General features: G+C 39.9%; 1 protein-coding gene across 4 annotated transcripts in view; it reads right to left on the bottom strand.

Moving 5' to 3' along the window:
* The window catches only part of MAP3K20 (mitogen-activated protein kinase kinase kinase 20), a 136,712-nt gene that overhangs the window by 92,496 nt on the left and 26,915 nt on the right, over positions 1-17,301 (bottom strand). For all 4 annotated transcript variants that reach the window (XM_054970460.1, XM_054970463.1, XM_054970461.1 and 1 more), the window contains exon 3: positions 5,045-5,132. In XM_054970460.1, the coding sequence (XP_054826435.1) occupies positions 5,045-5,132 (88 nt within the window). The remainder of the gene's footprint in view (positions 1-5,044; positions 5,133-17,301) is intronic.

The following is a 17,301-nucleotide window of genomic DNA, read 5'->3' as shown; positions in this document are numbered from 1 at the left end:
GGCTGCTTCTAAAACTGGAGAAAGGCTGCCCCAACAAAGATTTTGAATCCTTGCTTTCAAATGAGCAGGAATTAAAGAAAGATAAAATAAATCCAAATAGCACATATAAGCCATAGAGAGAATTCAATGTCAAGCATTAATTTTAACTATAGAACCATGTGACATAATATGCAACTTGCAAAAAGTAAATGTAAAGATATGAAAAGTGAATTGAGAAAGAGATCAATTACAGAAAGTTTGGGGGGGGGACCTTGTCAATACCAACCCATTAAAAATGTATAGGTGCAAGGTGATTTGTATACAAATCTTTTTTGCTGATTCAGAGATATGAATGGTCCAAGATCAAGAAAATATTTTGCTTGCACAGTGACCATATTCCATGTATAGTGACTGCTTGGTCTGCTTTAAGTAATTTTAACAGTCTCATTCACTGGCCACATTCCATGCCCTCAGATCAAGATACCTTTCCCATCCATTGCATTCTCAACATGCTGGCAAACCACAATATTCCAGGCTAATTTCCCACAATCTGCTCCACCTAAACTATATTCTAACAGTTCAGTACCTAAGAATACTTTCCTAGGAGTAAACTCCACTTAATATCCCCGAGTAGGTTTCTGATTAGACCTCCTTAGGATAGCTCTCTAAATCAAATACCCACACGAAGTCTGCAAGTCTATCTCTGTGACAAAGAGGCACTAAGATAATTAAAAATATTATCCAGCTATATCATTTGCTGTTTAGTTTTTGAGCACTGCTGCCTCCAGCTTTCTCTTGTTTTTAAATGTCATTATTTTATTCATGTTGAAGCCTGAGAGTGTTCAAAAACAGTAGAAGCGCTGGATCCCAATATTCTGCAGTTTGGGATAATCTGTGCTGGTGTCAGTTCTATACTAGACTTGGAAATAATCATACTCACAACAAGCTCCAACAAAGCTAAGATGTGCAAGAACACAGGTCATACATAGTTGGCTTCATGTGTGCTTCACACATCCCTTCTTTCCTCTCCTCTCACAGCAAGCATGATTTTTAATTTATTTCATTTACTTCATTTATATCCCACCTTTCTCCCAAATGGGACTCAAAGCAGCTTCCATAAGTCTCTTCTCCATTTTATCCTCACAACAACCCTGTGAGGTAGGTTAGGCTGAGAGTGTGTGAACAGCCCAAGGTCACCCAGAAAGCTTCCAGGGCAGAGTGGGGATTGCGACCTGAGTCTTCCAGATCCTAGTCTGACACTTTAACCATTAAAACACACTAGGTCTCTGGGTTGAAAAAAAAGCTCTGGTTCCCTATGTTGTATGAATGCAGCTGACTCTGGGTGAATCAGTTTGTTTAAGGCCCACAAACCAGGCTACACCTGGTATATATACCTGCACTGAACTATGCTATAAAAACTTGGGTTTATGGCGAGTAAACAAACTCCAAATCACCTAGTTCCCTGCAACCATATTCCAAGGGGAACCAGTTTGTTTCAAACTTGGAATTTTCATATGTGCAGTTGTACAAGAAGGGAGGAGACAAGAGAAAGGAACGTGGACACAGCAAAAAAGAAAGTTTCTTGCCCAACTCAGCTTAAGCAGAGCTTATTGTGACATCTAAATGCAGACTTTTTCTCCACTCCAAATCTAAGCCAGTTTCTTTCTTTTTTTAAAAAAAATATTTTATTAATAAGATTAAAAGCCCAGTAATCTAAGCCAGTTTCAAGCCTATTCTACCCTCACAGCTCTCAAAGAAAGGAACTCTGGATACTTCAGTACTACAGAGAAGCAAAAAAGTCTAAAAGAAATTAAAAGTCTACTAAAGAATTCTCAGCAATTTAGAAAAATAATGATGTTTTCTGCCAAGCCTAATTGATCTAGAGCTTGAAAATTAATTTGGAGAGATCTGGTCAGGCAAGCTAAAGAGAAGACCTCAATATTCTGTACAAGCAAAACTCCCCAAGCATTCTACAGTGATCACCCATAGATGGTAACTTAAGTTGCATCTATGTTGCCAAGATGGTGCTCTTGGAAAGAAACTGCATCTTAAATGCATCCACTCTTCCCCTCAACCACTAGTGTGGGTGTTAAATTTGTTAAACATGTTAAATATGTTAACTGTGTCACTGGAGTTTTGTCGGTAAAATAAAAATCTGAGTTATCCATTCTGTTTTTGCAGTTTTATCTTTCCACTGCTTTCCTTTTCCAAGCACATCAGTGTGCCTTGTATACATCACATGCTTCAGATTAGACATCCCCTTAATCCAAGGAGCACTTGTGCAATTCTTTGGAACATAGTTGGAAACAAAGGCCTGAACACAGCTAATGTAATTCACCTTTTAAAGACTATAAAAATGGATTCCGTGATAGGCTAACTACGTCTATTTTTACTTCACTGACAAGATGACTAAACAGTCTAATTAAAAGTAAGAGATTTGAACCCTTTCAAACAGGCAGCTTTTGTTTTGCCTTAAAATGACCAAACCTTTGGTTCAGGCACAACAATTCCTCCATGACTGCCTGGCACCAACAGTCAGAACCACAATACAAGGGAGGTGTAGCCAGTTTGTTTGTTTTTTACTTCATTTATACCCCATCTTTCTCCCATGTGAGGATCCAAAGCATCTTACATTGTTCTCACTCCTCCGTTTTATCCTCACAAAACCCCTGTGAGTTAGGGTAGGCTGAGAGTGTGTGACTGGCCCAAGATCACTGAGGGCCAAGCTACAAGTGACACCTGACACAGGTTGGACACTTGTCAGCTTCCCTCAAGTTTTGATGGGAAATGTCTTGCAGCTTGGCTCTCCGACTGCTGTCCAATGGACTTTTCAACTGTCACTTGTCCAACATTCCGCCAAACTGCCTATATTTCCCATCAAAACTTGAGGGAAGCTGACAAGTGTCCAACCTGTGTCAGGAGTCACTTGTAGCTTGGCTCTCAGTGAGCTTACATGGCAGAGTGGGGATTCAAACTTGGGTCTTCCAGATCCAGATCCTAATCGAACACTCTAAATACTACACCATACTGCCTCTCATTAGTCAGTGTTGAGTACTGGCAAGAACACCTGGTTAGAGCCACCTGACATTCTCTACAGAAGTGACGGATACTTTGGACTCCGCTGTTTTACAAGAGATGCCTATTTTACAAAAGGCTGGAAATCTTCAGAGAGCATACACAGCTTGCCACATGTGCTGTAAAAGGGGTAGGCCAAGAAAAAGGCATTCAGCTGCCTATCCAAACAGGATGATGGAACCCAAGGTAAGGAAAAGAAAGTAGGTACAGTGAAAACCTCTCTTCTGTTATTATGAGGCCCAGGGCAGATGTGTTGGGGAGCAGTCTAGGGGCAGGGAGAACTGGGAAGCACCCAGAGAAAGGGGGCTTGGCCCTACAGGACAAATGCAACACTTTTACTTCTTAGTACAATAGTGGAAAGATGATATCTGACCACTGCAAAATGTTCACACATAATCATAACATGGAAATAATTCTATAGAGGGATTATGCATAATCTTGTCTTTATCTATAAAGACAAGTGTCCTGACTGACTCTTCAACACTCAGCCCAAACCCCTGGACCTAGAAACATGGAATTTGGGGGAAACATTCCTTTCATGATGTAACCACCCACTAAGAAGGGATTTTAAGAAATCTGCCCCCTATGGGAGTAAAAAAGGGGTAAAATGTGTTCCCAAAAGGATACAGCTTCCATGTGTGGCTGGCAGGCTACTGCCTGCTTGCGCCCCTTCCCACTGCCACCTCGGGCACTCTTCCCTGATTGGGCGAGGCTTTCAAGGTCATTTGCATATGCGGGCTGACTGGGGCTCACAACATTCCACACCTCATCCCCCCCTCCTCCAAGACAGTTGGAACACAGAGGTCATTCACGTATGTGGCCTGATTGGTCCTCACCCCCCATATTCTAAACACAATGCAGTTGCTATTGGGAGTCATTGCATGAGTCCTGAGGTAAAATGCACCTCTCAATCTTCCTCTAAAAGTTCACTAGGGTTGCCAATCTCCCTGTGGGGCCTGGTTTTCCTGTGTGGCTGGCAGGCTCCTGCCTGCATGCACTCCTCTCTCTCTGACTGGTCAGCTGTGGAACTCTGTCTGTTCTGTGGTAAAAACACCTTTGTGAAGCTCAGGTATTATGCTCTTATACTATAAAATCAACTCAAAAAAAACCCACAACCCATAATAACCCATTATATACCCATAAGTATTATAACTGGATTTAAAGCAGTTAAATACCGTAGCAAAGCATGGGTATCAAGCTAGTCCTTGATAAAGGGACCATGACATAAGGGAATTTTTACAAATAATGTCGAGTATGAGAAGAAAGGCAATATGGAATAGCCCGATCTTGTCAGATCTCAGAAGCTAAGCAGGGTCAGTACTTGGATGGGCAACCACCAAGGAAAACTCTGCAGAGGAAAGCACTGGCAAACCACTTCTGCTTCTCACTTGCCTTGACATCTCTTGCTGGGATCATCATACCTTGATTACGACTTGATGGCCCATACACACACACAATGCTGAGTACAAGCACTGCTTCTGCACAAGGACTCTTCACCACCACCACCTCTCACTACCAAAGGTGAGAGCGAGTTTGATATCTTCCACTTGTGAGGACTGCAGAAAGCTGTGAAGTGTAACAGCACTAGCATGGAGTAGAAACCCTGAATCCTAGCCTGCTTCAATATGACTGTTTAATGGTTGGAAAAAAGGAAGAAGCCACCAGGGACCTGGTTTCTGTTCTGGAGAGCACCTGACTTGCTGCTCTTGAAAAGGCCCCCAAGTAAAAGGACTGTAAATATGGAAATACGGTTACGGCCAAAAAACATTTTTACACAAGATCCATTATCAGCAGTATTAAACATAAGAAACAGTAGCGACATTAATACACTGAGCTAATTATGACATGGTTTAAGTCTTTTGATCGCAGAAGTCGAATGAGGCAGCATGTAGCACACTGACTCTTCTCAACTAAAAAGAAATACCTAGCCGTTTCCAAAAGAACAAACCTCCTTGAATGTAAAACAAACCAAAAAGGTATTATAACTCACCTGTCACTATGCAATAGTTGGGGGGTTCAATAACAGCTCCATAAAACTGAATGATGTTCCTGTGGCTGAGCACACTGAGTATCTCTGCCTGTTCAAAATCCAAAGGAAATATTAGATGTGAATACAAAAGCTGTGTACCTGAGGACATGAATCGAACTGTCCATGGATGAGCCATACACAATACATCAATACAGCAAAAACACCTGCCAGAAAATCTTTTCTGAGAAAGCAAAGGCTAATTCATACAAATGGACTTCTATCCATCCTCAGGTAAAAAAGATCTCATGCAACAGCATACTCTAATAATGGCACTACACAGATATACTCGGGCTGGGATTCTCTGATCGTGGTAGGATTTTTTAGAGCTGGCACAGTCACTGAAATTAGAGAAAGAACATCTCTACACAGCATCGGTTCATACACTATGCTCCTCCACAGAACAGCTGTGGCCAGTCCAAACAGAACCAATTATTTAATTTTTTAGCAGTGTGCAACCTTACATCCTTAAATTTTTGAATATGTTGGTGAAAGGCAATGATGCCGGAATCAAAATATGGTTTATTTTGTAGGGCAACTTCTTTTCTCTGAGGGTACACAAGGAAATATTTGACTTCTGTCCAATAATTCCACAATTAATTCTTATGCAAAATTGTATTCCATGAATATCGATATTCTTTTTATGTCGCTAGGCAAAAAAAAAAAGTAAGAAATTTGCTAGGCAAATTAAACATGAACATTTTCAAGCTAAGAGGAAAAGGCTATATTAAGACATTTTCTACAAGAGAAAAATACAGGTTTTTTTTCAAAAGTTCATGTTATGGTATCTAGATACAGCAACTGAAACTAAAGACAGCTTTAACATTAAATACTGTACCTCAGCCCAGGTCCCATTCAAATATGTGACCATATGGAAAATCTGAATGTGTGTGGGGTTCATGGATTTGAAAACTGTATTTGCAATTACACACTATGTAATCTGCCTTGAGTCTCAATGAGAAAGGTGGACTAAAGGTGGACTGTGAGTCAATATGATCAATGGGTGGAACATTCAATAAACAATACAATAGGCAAACAAGCATAATTTTGAATAGAGATGAAATATTGCTGAACAAAACATAAATAATTTGACATTACACATTAAATGATGCAGAAACCACCTAGTAGGAGCAAATCAATGTTAACAGTGTCCAGTAGTATAGCCTATAGTCCCTTTCCCTTTACCAAAGGCTTTTTCTAGCCATTTCTTACAGCATAGCCTTATCACCTGAGTGAAAATCCCCCCTGCATAATTCATTTTTGCTTAGTTTGCAGAAAGTCAAGACAGTGAATGGGAGCTCTCCTGACCTCTTCAGGCAGGCCATTCCACAAGATGGGAGAGAATGCACATGTACAGACTGATAAAAAAATAGTTATGTAGGCCCCAGAAACCTAATTAAAGGATTACGTTTGGGTCATTAGCAGAGTCTATCGTTAGGCATAGGAAGCATGATTATAGGTGGCTGTGAGCTTGTTCTGCTTGCTGGTGTGTGTGCAGGAGAGAAAATAATAAAAGAATATACTTGGTTTATATTTAGATAAGAAATAAGAGTTCTTTATTGCAGAAACTCCATACTCTGATAGGAAAGGAGGAGAGATAGATCCTAACTACCTATCTAGTCTAAGGATGGACATGGATGTCAGGACAAGGCCTGCATCCATGCTGCCAAGATGGAGGGAGGAGAAGGAGAGAGGTGTTGCCTGGAACAAAGCCAGGAAGAGAAAGAGGTTAGAGGGAGGGTCATGAGGAAGAAATCCTGAGAAAAGCAATCTGAATATTAAAGGGCAGTCAGAGCAGTAAACAATAGTAAAAAATAAACAAGAGTGCCCTGACCTCTCTATCTTTCTAACTCTTTGGTTTGTCCCCCTCTGAAACCTGAGGAGAGAGACAGCGCTGGATCCTCCTCTTCCAACAAAGGGAAACAATGACAAAGCTGTCATGGCCACGTATAGAAAAAGAGAGGCGGTCCTGCAGATATGAGGGGCAAAGGCATAGGAGGGCTTTTTAAGTGACAGCTAAAACCTTGAATTGAGCCCAGGAAGTCACGGGCAGCCAGCAGAGTGACTGCAGAATGGAATAGGCATGCTCTGCCTAGTTTCCAATAATGATCGAGCTGTGACATTCTGCGCAGGCTGGAGGTTCCCAGTTGACTTTGAGGGGAGACCTATATAGAGTGCATTACATAATCTAGCCTCAATGTTACTATGGACATGAATCCAAGAAGCCAGATTGGATGTGTCAAGGTAGGGGGGCCATACTCCAGGCTAGTCTGAGTTGGGAGAAGGCCTTTTTTGCAGTGCATTTCTTTGCTTCTCAGCAGCACTGCTGGATCCAGTATAACCCCTAAACTCTCAACCAAATCAGCAAGGGTCAATTGAACCTCACAGGAAGTTGGAAACACAATGTCCTCCAAGATATCCATCTTCTCAACTTAGCATCACTTCCATCTTGTCCGGGTTCAGTTTCTGTTTGTTTGCTTTCAGCCTTTTGATCACAGCTGTCAGGCAGTGACATTTGTTGTTTTTGTTCTGAGATGTATACAGAGACGCTTCTCTGAAGATTACAGACTTTTAAATAAATCTGTTTTCAATGACGCAGGATATAAAATGAGGTCATATGCTAACATCATCCTTACTCCGCTTTTTATTTTATCTAAGATACCAGGAGAGGTTAAAAAGAAATGTTGTTTAGCAAGGTTTAGCATAACCTTTGCCAAGATTATTCCATGGTACTCCATATTATAATATCAGGATATATTAGGAGGCTGGGTGTTATATACTATCAAGTCACCTCTGACCTATGACAACTCTTTGAATAAAATATCTCCAAAACGTCCTATCATTAACAGACTTGCTCAGATCTTGCAAACTGGAGGGCATGGCTTCTTTTATTGAGTCCAGCCATCTCATTTTAGGTCTTCCTCTTTTCCTACTGCCTTCTACTTTTCCTACTGACTAGGAGGTTAGTCAATATATATTACTAAATTTCCTTTGAGGAAAAATAATTCTTGCCAATTAAGATTTCAACTAATGCCTTCCATCTTAGATGGCAGTTCATTGAAAAACTTTTCTAAATCTGCAGTTCTCTGTGGAACAGGAGACACTGAAGATCTACTCCATTATGTATCCTGCTGCCCATTAGCAAGAACGTTAAGAGATTTCTTCCAGAGTTTTTGCAAGAATGAGAACACTGATCTGCAAAAACACAAACAAACAACTCCAGAGCAAATAAGAGCTATAACAAGAGATAAAAGATCCTAAAATGTCTTCAAAACAATAGAGTCAGACCACTATCCTGGATCAAGCCAACATAACAAATAACATTTCATGGGTACAACTGATTAAACTCCACTGGGAAGCAGTTGTCTAAAAATACATAGTTATGGCCAATAAAACCAAATGCCAATAATAATTTGTGAAAAAGAAAGCTGGGTTTTCCATTAATTGAGCTCATTAGAATGCCTGTAGAGTCTATAGTACAGACCAATAATGTATCAAGGAAAGTTTTTAGCCTTAAAGCTTATTTGTACTTTGAGAACATTGACTTGTACTTCAAGTTGACTGATATAAATGTATTTCCTTCTTGGAAATATCTGCTACTGAAATCCATCAGCAAGTAATAACAGCAACTTAAAAAAATGTGTAATGAAGTAGTTTAACAATATCAAGAGGGTTTTTTTTTACTTTATTATTCTCATGTAGAAAATGTATATTCCACCTCTCCAGAGACCTTCTTGATGTGTCCTGAACTGACCATGAATTTCAATGAAATATTTTGCCTTGGAAAACTGCAGGAAAAAATTAACAGCTGAGTTTTAAGTATACATTCTTCAGACTGAGCATATTTATTAAGATCATAACTTGAACATAAATTCTAACTCCATTGGGCTACCAGCTCAGCCTTCAACCAATCAATTTTGTGTTTAATAAATCACTTAATTTCACAGCATGGCATTCTCAAAATAGAAAATGTCTGGGTTAGTATGTTTAACTACTCCAGTACTCTGATTAACAGAACGTCACCAAGTGCTAACTAATTTTATCGCTGTTCCATGTGGGAGTATGATTATTTGTATCACTTCAGAAACATCTGCCATGTCTATTATATGACTGTCGCATTTGCTTAGAAATGGTAGATCTGCTTCATATGGTCTGCTGTTAAGTTTGTCTTCCAAAGGACATGTGACCTTGCAGATGCATTATAAGAAGAAGCCTTAGAGTGTTGTTGCACAGCCAGAAATTACTGTACATCCAAACTTGAATTAATTTGCAATATTGACTGTTTCTTTGTATTTATTTCTTGATACACTGTACATATACCAATAGAGTTTATATCACTTTGTTAGTAAGGTTTTCACGGCGCATTCGTTTGCTTGCTTTTTTGCTAGAAATGGTAGAAGCCAGGTAAGAAAGGAAATGTAGTTTTGTAGTATTTTAAGGCTTAATATAATTTAGTTGTTGTTACCTGCTCTCCATAATATGGTTTACTGCACAATACCGATAAAGATTTGGCTACCCAAATGGATTCTTTAGTGTTTACTGAATGCCTTTTCACACAGAGAAGAAAAATCTTTCTTCAACTAAATCAGAAATCAGCTCAACCCAGTGCTTCCATTGTGTTGCTGTGGGCTATTTGTCCTGAAAGCCATAGTTACTGCAACAGAGGTGGCTGGTGAGTATTTGTTTCTGAAGTTCTGCAGCAAAGTACCTGTAAGGATACTGGGAGAACACAAGTTATTCATTGGCTCTTATTGCTTTGCAGTTAGCCATGGCTGTTTTCTTGTTTGCATACAATGCTCCCTTTGAGGCAATGCTTTTCACCTAAATTCCCAATTATGCAAATGCTCAGGATTTCATAAACATGGCAACTTCCAGTGTATTTGTTATGTGATCGTTATTTCCTTCTTTATATATCCCTGGTGGTGTTTATGATTAATGTAGGGACAATTCTATCCTCCAAAGGGCCTGTATCTGTCCACTAATTCCAGTGTGATCGTTTTTATTTACATCACACTAACAAGGACTCCTTTCAGGCTGTCTGAGAATGTGCATGAGTGAAATGCTGCTAACTGCACTATAGTGTACCATCTGAATACACAGAAAATAATCCACTGAACAAGCTCAAGCTGCTCACAGACAGCTAAACTGTGCAACTACAAAGCTGGTGCCCTGTTTAGTGGGCAGAATAAGCCAAACTGGTGATGGCTGGTACTCAAACATCAGAAGTAGTACATGAATCTGCCCAGTCTTGGGATGCAGGAAGAAATCCATATCACCATGGATGCTTCCAAGACTATCCAGAATTTGTATGAAAACTCTTCTATTTCTGTACATGTTCAAGACAAAAGGATTAGTGTGGCAATTTAAACTGAAGTTGATATAGGTAGGAGCAGAGTCAAATGAGGAACCTCCACTGTAAGTAAAGTAAACCTCCTGTACGTAAATTGAAGGCTCAATAAACCAGTTATATTATTTAAAAATAATCCATAAAATCTCTTAATTCCGTTCCTCACCATTTCAACCATTGTATATATATATTTATTCATTGTATGTTTGTGTGTGAGCTTGTGTGTTATGAGCCATCAAGTTGCTTTTGACTTATGGTGACCCTATGAACAATGACCTTCAAAAGCTGGCGCAAGGCGCAAGGTTTTGGGTTTACTCATTTTTTTTCCTGCTCTGGGTAAACCAGAAGCAGGAAACCCAAATCTTTTGGGAGTGCACACCCCTATAAAGGACCACAGTTTAACTCTCTAACATCTACCACATTATAAAACATAAACAAAACTTTAGCCCAGTAGTCAAAGGGAAGTTTTACTGGAGTTACATGGGTATTAAAGAAAATTATTCCGGCATTGCTTCAAAAAATAAATGGTTTGCAGTTTACCTTAATCCTGCAGCTAGGGGCTTTTCATATCCATTTGTTTTGGCCCATACTGCTTCTTTTCATTGATATAGTGATATAAGCATGCATAAAAATTAAAAGGGATATGTGTGTGTGTGTGCTGTGAAGTCACCGATAACGACAGCACTGCCACTTAAAAATCCTGATTATTTATTGCTTGTGCAGAACAAAATAAACCTACTCCACAACTGTAAAAATGCTAAGGGAGAGCAGATTTGAGAAAGAACTGTAGCCAAACCTATTCCAACGTTTGCAAATTGACTGGAATAAATCAGGCATAAGTCAAGTGTGCAGAAAAGCCTATGTTTAGGTCTGGAATAGTACAGAATATGGTATGTGTTGATGGTTACCACAGTATCCTAAACAACAAAAAACTTTTGTTCTATTATTATCTTATTTATCTGCTGTGATTTTATTATGAGCTTCCTAAAAATATACAGAGATCCTGTGACAGACTTTCAGCTAAAAAATGGCCATGGTGCATCAACCCCACATGACTTTCTGTGGTACTTTGAATTGGTGGCTGTAGCTAGTACAGAAGTGTCAACCGGCAGAGTTGCTTGATATAATTCAAGATAGCATACGGCACGATACTTTATCAAAGCTGCAATACTATTTTCCCTTCCTACATGGTTATTTGCCAGTGCAAAAAGCTTACATAATCAACTTACTAATATTTTGTGCCTCCATATAAGTGCATAAATAGTCTTTAAATTTCATATCTCAGAGTCTGAGGAACATGTTTGTTCTAATTGCTGTTTAATTAAGATCATTTTACAGCCACCACATTTTTTATTGCCAGTTGAGGCAAAGCAGAAGGGAAATTGTATAATGCACAGTCTGTGGTCCTCGTTTATCCACAAAATCTGAGTTCCTGTCTGTTTTATTGGCTGCTTCTTCTATCCAATGCCAATCTGTGATGATTAGCTGTTATAACAAAACTAAGGTGGCACATCTGCCTACAAGTGTTCACTTCTTCTCAGAATCGTTTCAAGAAATAAAATATCTACAAGAGATCCAGCTGATTACTTTAGCTGAAAAGTGAGCTACAAATACACAGAGTTGGATCCTCTGGACATTCCAATGGAGGAAGTTGCCATGGAGATCTGCAGTAGATTATTCCAATAGCACCTTAAAGACCTACAAGAATTTCCAGGGCGTAAGAGAGTAAAGGGCTCTTAGCCAGATACCTGGCATCTGATGAAAAGTTATACACTGGAAGCTCTTTTTGGTCTTTAAGGTGCTACTGCACTTGTACCTTGCTCATCCAATGGAGGAAGCAGATCTTTCCCAACACCTCCTCTTGCACCTCCCCTCACCCAGTAAGTACCAGGGATAAGGGAATCCAGACAGAAAAAAGCCACACAAATCAAAAGGTTGCCATGAGGGCAAGCTCATGAAGTCTGAGTCGGGCAGAAACTGGCCATCTTCCATCAGCACAACACCCATAGGATCAAACCCATAAACTAATTGTAAATAATTTTTTTTTTACAATTAATGAACATTGCTGGTTGTTGTGGATTTTCCGGGCTGCATCGCCGTTGTCTTGGCATTGCAGTTCCTGACGTTTTGCCAGCAGCTGTGACTGGCATCTTCAGAGGTGTAGCACTGAGAGACAGAGATCTCTCAGTGTCAAACACTGAGAGATCTCTGTCTTTGGGTGCTGCACCTCTGAAGATGCCAGTCACAGCTGCTGGCAAAACGTCAGGAACTGCAATGCCAAGACAATGGCGATGCAGCCCGGAAAATCCACAACAACTACTGTTCTCCGGCCATGAAAGCCTTCGACAATATAATGGACATTGCGTTGCTTTTTAATTTTTGTATTAATAATAGTAATAATATTCGATTTATATTCCACCCTTCAGGACAACTTAACACCCACTCAGTGTGGTTTACAAAGTGTGTTATTATTATCCTCACAACAATCACTCTGTGAGTGGGGCTGAAAGAGCTCTGAGAAGCTGTGACTGACCCAAGGTCACCCACCCAGCTTCAAACAGAGGAGTGGGGAATCAAACCTGGCTCTCCAGATGAGCGTCCTGCCACTCTTAACCACTGCACAAAACTGTCTCTCCAGTTAAAGAAGATCTGTGAGGAAAATTAGTCTGTGAGATTAGGCTTCTGAATATATAACTGTCTTTGAAACCATCAAAGTAAAGAACTATTCTAAAGCCAAAATGCTTATCAACATTCTGCAGCCATTATGCTTATATACTTATAATTCTACTTTTGTTTAAGAAAAAAGGATCTCACAACCACCCTCATGTGCTGACTGTTCTGTCAAACTACAATCTATAACAAGCCTTCCTATAATACCAGTTAAACAGAGGAGGACTAAGGCGAAAGCCTTTGCTGACAGTGTAAACCTTTTGAGGTAGTCAGGGGGGTTGCAATAAAAAGGGAAGATGTTCTCAAGGTAAAAGCCTGGGGAAAGTAGAGAATTCCTGAATACCTATTTGTGTGGAGAAAAAAGGAGTGTTAGTTGTGACCAGAGCCTTCCTGAGGTAAAAGTTTAAGGTAATGTAAGGGACACCTGAATTAAAAGTCCAAAGGCAAGGTTATATAAAAGAAAATAATTACAGGGACCTTTCTATATCTTTATGTTAATATTTTCTTCAAGACACTTAAAATCATTGTTAAAACATTGACTAAATTAACATAATTTGAATTTAACATTTAATTTTGAGACTCATCATGACAAAAGAATTCTGCATATTATAAATGAAAAGTGACTAAAGAATATCTTAACCAATGTTTTAACCAGCCTAATGACATCACAATGCATATTATGTAGCTGTATGTATGGTCTGCTTATAATTTGAAAACAATTTTTATGGCCAACTTGTTTTTATGACTTGTTCTTATGCTGCTGGTTTTGGTATATTATATTGTTATGAGCCACCCTGAACACTGAAGAACATTTTCTAAATAAATTTGCACATTTTATAGGCTGCTTTCCAAGAATTTCAAATTGTCATAAAAAATAAAACCTTGAAAACAATATAAAACAATAAAAACAGTACATTAAAGATAATGTTGACCATGCAACTGGACAAGAAAAAGGCAAGAGTGAAAAGAAAGAAGAATATTCAAAAGTACCATGAACAGAAAGATTTAAAACTTGTCTGAAAAAAATGTTGAATATGAATTCAGGCAAGTTTTAAGGGAAGGCCATTTCAAAGGCTAATACTGAAAATACCCTCCTGAAAACAATGGAGACCAGCCTAACATCCCAGCAAGTTAAAATTTAGAGAAGGACCTTTCCCACTGATCTTAGATCACAAGTAAGATCATATGGGAGAAGATGGTTGTGGAGAAACCCAAGACTTAAACCATGGGCCAAGCTACAAGTGCCGCTTGACACAGGTTGGACACTTATCAGCTGCCCTCAAGTTTTGATGGGAAATGTAGGCGTCCTGGCTTTACAGCTTGGCTCTCCGACTGCTGTCCAAAGAACTTTTCAACTGCCACTTATCCAACATTCCACCAAGCTGCCTACATTTCCCATCAAAACTTGAGGGAAGCTGACAAGTGTCCAACCTGTGTCAGGAGTCACTTGTAGCCTGGCCGATGTCTCCTCTAGCTGGCAGTTTTCCAAGGTCTTCCACCAGAAGTTCTTCTAGCACAATGAACCATACACTGGCAAAAAACCCCACCCTGCCTTAGAAAGGTTCCATGTAGCTGCAGAACAGTCCACCACTAGCAAAATGGCTTTATGGCACCCAACCCAATATGTCAAACTAATTACAGTTAGGCTTTCTTGAAGAGGGTGAAGAGTAAAACACTGCATGTCACTACAGAAGACACAGCCAGGAACATTATGCTTACTTAGATGCTACCCCTTTAAATCATTTTGTCCCAACACAGTAACGGGCAGATGCATGTAGCCACAATATACCCTGTGCATTGCCAATGAAAATTCAGATTCACATCTAGATGTTCATCCTCATTGAAATGTTCATTCCAGCCCCGCTGAACTGGCTGGGTGTATCTTTCATGTAAATGGAGACGCACATTTCCATCTCAGGCTACTGGTTGTTTCCCACAACTAGCTGTCTGTACCTAGGATCAGGACCTTTTCCTATTAATATTCTTAGACCAAATACAGTGCACAGTGCAGAGTTTAAAAGCTGAGAAATGACCCTTTCGTTTAAACCCCAATTCTTACCACATGAGAAGGAAAAAACTTCCACTCAGATCAATGGTATGTCCACATCAATTTATGCAACGTTAGTCTCTAAGAGTCATAAATGAGTCTTCATCCACTACTAATAACAACTTATTTTATTAACGTCCATGCAGCATGTACAGTTAAATTGCTCTGGACTAGGGCAAAAGGGCATCTTGGATAGCCCAGGAAAGCCTGCACTCATCAGATCTCAGAAGCTAAGCAGGGTTGGCCCTTAGTAATTGGATGGGAGACCTTCAACAGAGACCATGGTTGCAGAGGCAGGCAATGGTAAACCACCTCTGTTAGTCTCTTGCCATGAAAACCCCACGAGGGGTCGCCATAAGTCAACTATGACTTGAGGGCGTAGGCAAGAGGGCATAGGATAGGGAAATTAGGCTGCAATCTTAAAAAAACTTACTAGGGGACTTATTTCTGAGTATGCCTGCTTACTACTGCACAGCAACAAAATCATTCAGTGTCTAACACAGATTACCTCCACCACAACACCAACTACTATGGAACTCCGAAGGGAAAGCGACAAAGTATAGTCAGATCTCGTCAGCTCTTGGAAGCTATGCAGGGTTGGTAGTTGGATGAGGCACCACCAAGGAAGACTTCAGAGAAGAAAGCAATGGCAAACCACCTCTGCTTCTCACTTGCCTTGAACACCCTTTGCTAGGGTCACTACAAGTTGGTTGTGACAACACTACATATACACTCGTACTGCAAAACTCCACCATTCCATCCTGGCTATCATGGCTGCCCTAAAGTATTTTATTTCCCTAGCTCAGAAATGAATATTACACTTAGTCATTAACCAAATTCTTTTAAGACTCTTTTATAACATTCATTTTTTAAGGCCAGTGATAAAGCATCTAATCTCTCACATTTTATGGTGGGAATGAGTCTTTGTACAGAACATTTTTATCTGGCTTGATGATCATCATTTGAGAGTAGCTTCCTTGGTCATGCTGGTGAAGCTGAAACATTATACTGCAAGTCAATCACAACATGGGGACAATTAACAGAAAATTGTTTTTTCTAGCGGTATGCAACCCTAGGGTTATGTTCAAATCCAAATCATGTATCTATGAGTCAGAGAACTGCAGCTAATTTCATATTTTTGTGCAAGCTGTTAGCTAACATGTTTGAACCTGGTCAGTTCAAAAATATTGGTCTACAATAATTTCATTTTGAAAGTTTTGCTTTCAAATGGAATAATCTAGTGTCGCTATTGGTGGGGGTGGAAAGTGCCATCAAGTTGCAGCTGACTCTGGTGACCCCCATAAGGTTTTCAAGGCAAGAGATGTTCAGAGGTTGCTATTGCCTGCCTCTGCATAGCGATCCTGGACCTACTTGGTGGTTTCCCCATTCTAGTACTAAGTTAGCTTCCAAGATCTGATAAGATCAGGCCTGCCCAAATGCAGCTGATCCCCTTTGTCCTTTGTTATAATGGTTTTTAACACATTTGTGTATCCACGAAAGATTCTATCACAAACATCCCATGATTTTTTCTAAAAAGTATGTTTACAAACTTCTGTACATGAATGAGCCTCTCTTTTTAAAAATGTGTATAAACCCCTTGCTGTAATAACGTTATCTACTGTTCACACCAAGCACAAAATCTGTTGTTCACACCAAACTAGTAATGGACGAATCAGTGGATTTAGGAGTTTCAAGTAGCAACAAGTTTGCTAATTTCATTTCTTCCATCAGCTTTCCACTGCCTCCGGAGAATCACCATGTGATTTCCCGGAGTTTCAAGTAGCAACAAGTTTGCTAATTTCATTTCTTCCATCAGCTTTCCACTGCCTCCGGGAAATCACCTGGTGATTCTGAGCCCCAAGAACGTTCACCTGGCCTTGACCAGAGGCACAGCAGAAAAGATTCTGGCACTGGCCTGGTGGAACACTCTCTCCATAGAGACTTGGGCCTGCAACGCTTGTTACAATTCTGTCGGGCCAGTAAAACGGAAATGTTCTGCCAGATCTATGGTGATGGTTAAGGCACGGGCGAACTTTCCCGCTGGCCTTCCTGTTGTGCTGGTTGACTCCTTCACTTCTGCTGGTTGGATCTTGGCAGATCTGTGTCCACCTGCAGTGACTGAGGGTTATTACTAGATTGTATAATGACTGCCATATT

Source organism: Eublepharis macularius, chromosome 2 (assembly GCF_028583425.1).
Source record: "Eublepharis macularius isolate TG4126 chromosome 2, MPM_Emac_v1.0, whole genome shotgun sequence".
NCBI lineage: Eukaryota > Metazoa > Chordata > Lepidosauria > Squamata > Eublepharidae > Eublepharis > Eublepharis macularius.
The sequence above is the reverse complement of the archived record's forward strand: the minus strand, read 5'-3'. Positions and strand labels throughout refer to the sequence as shown.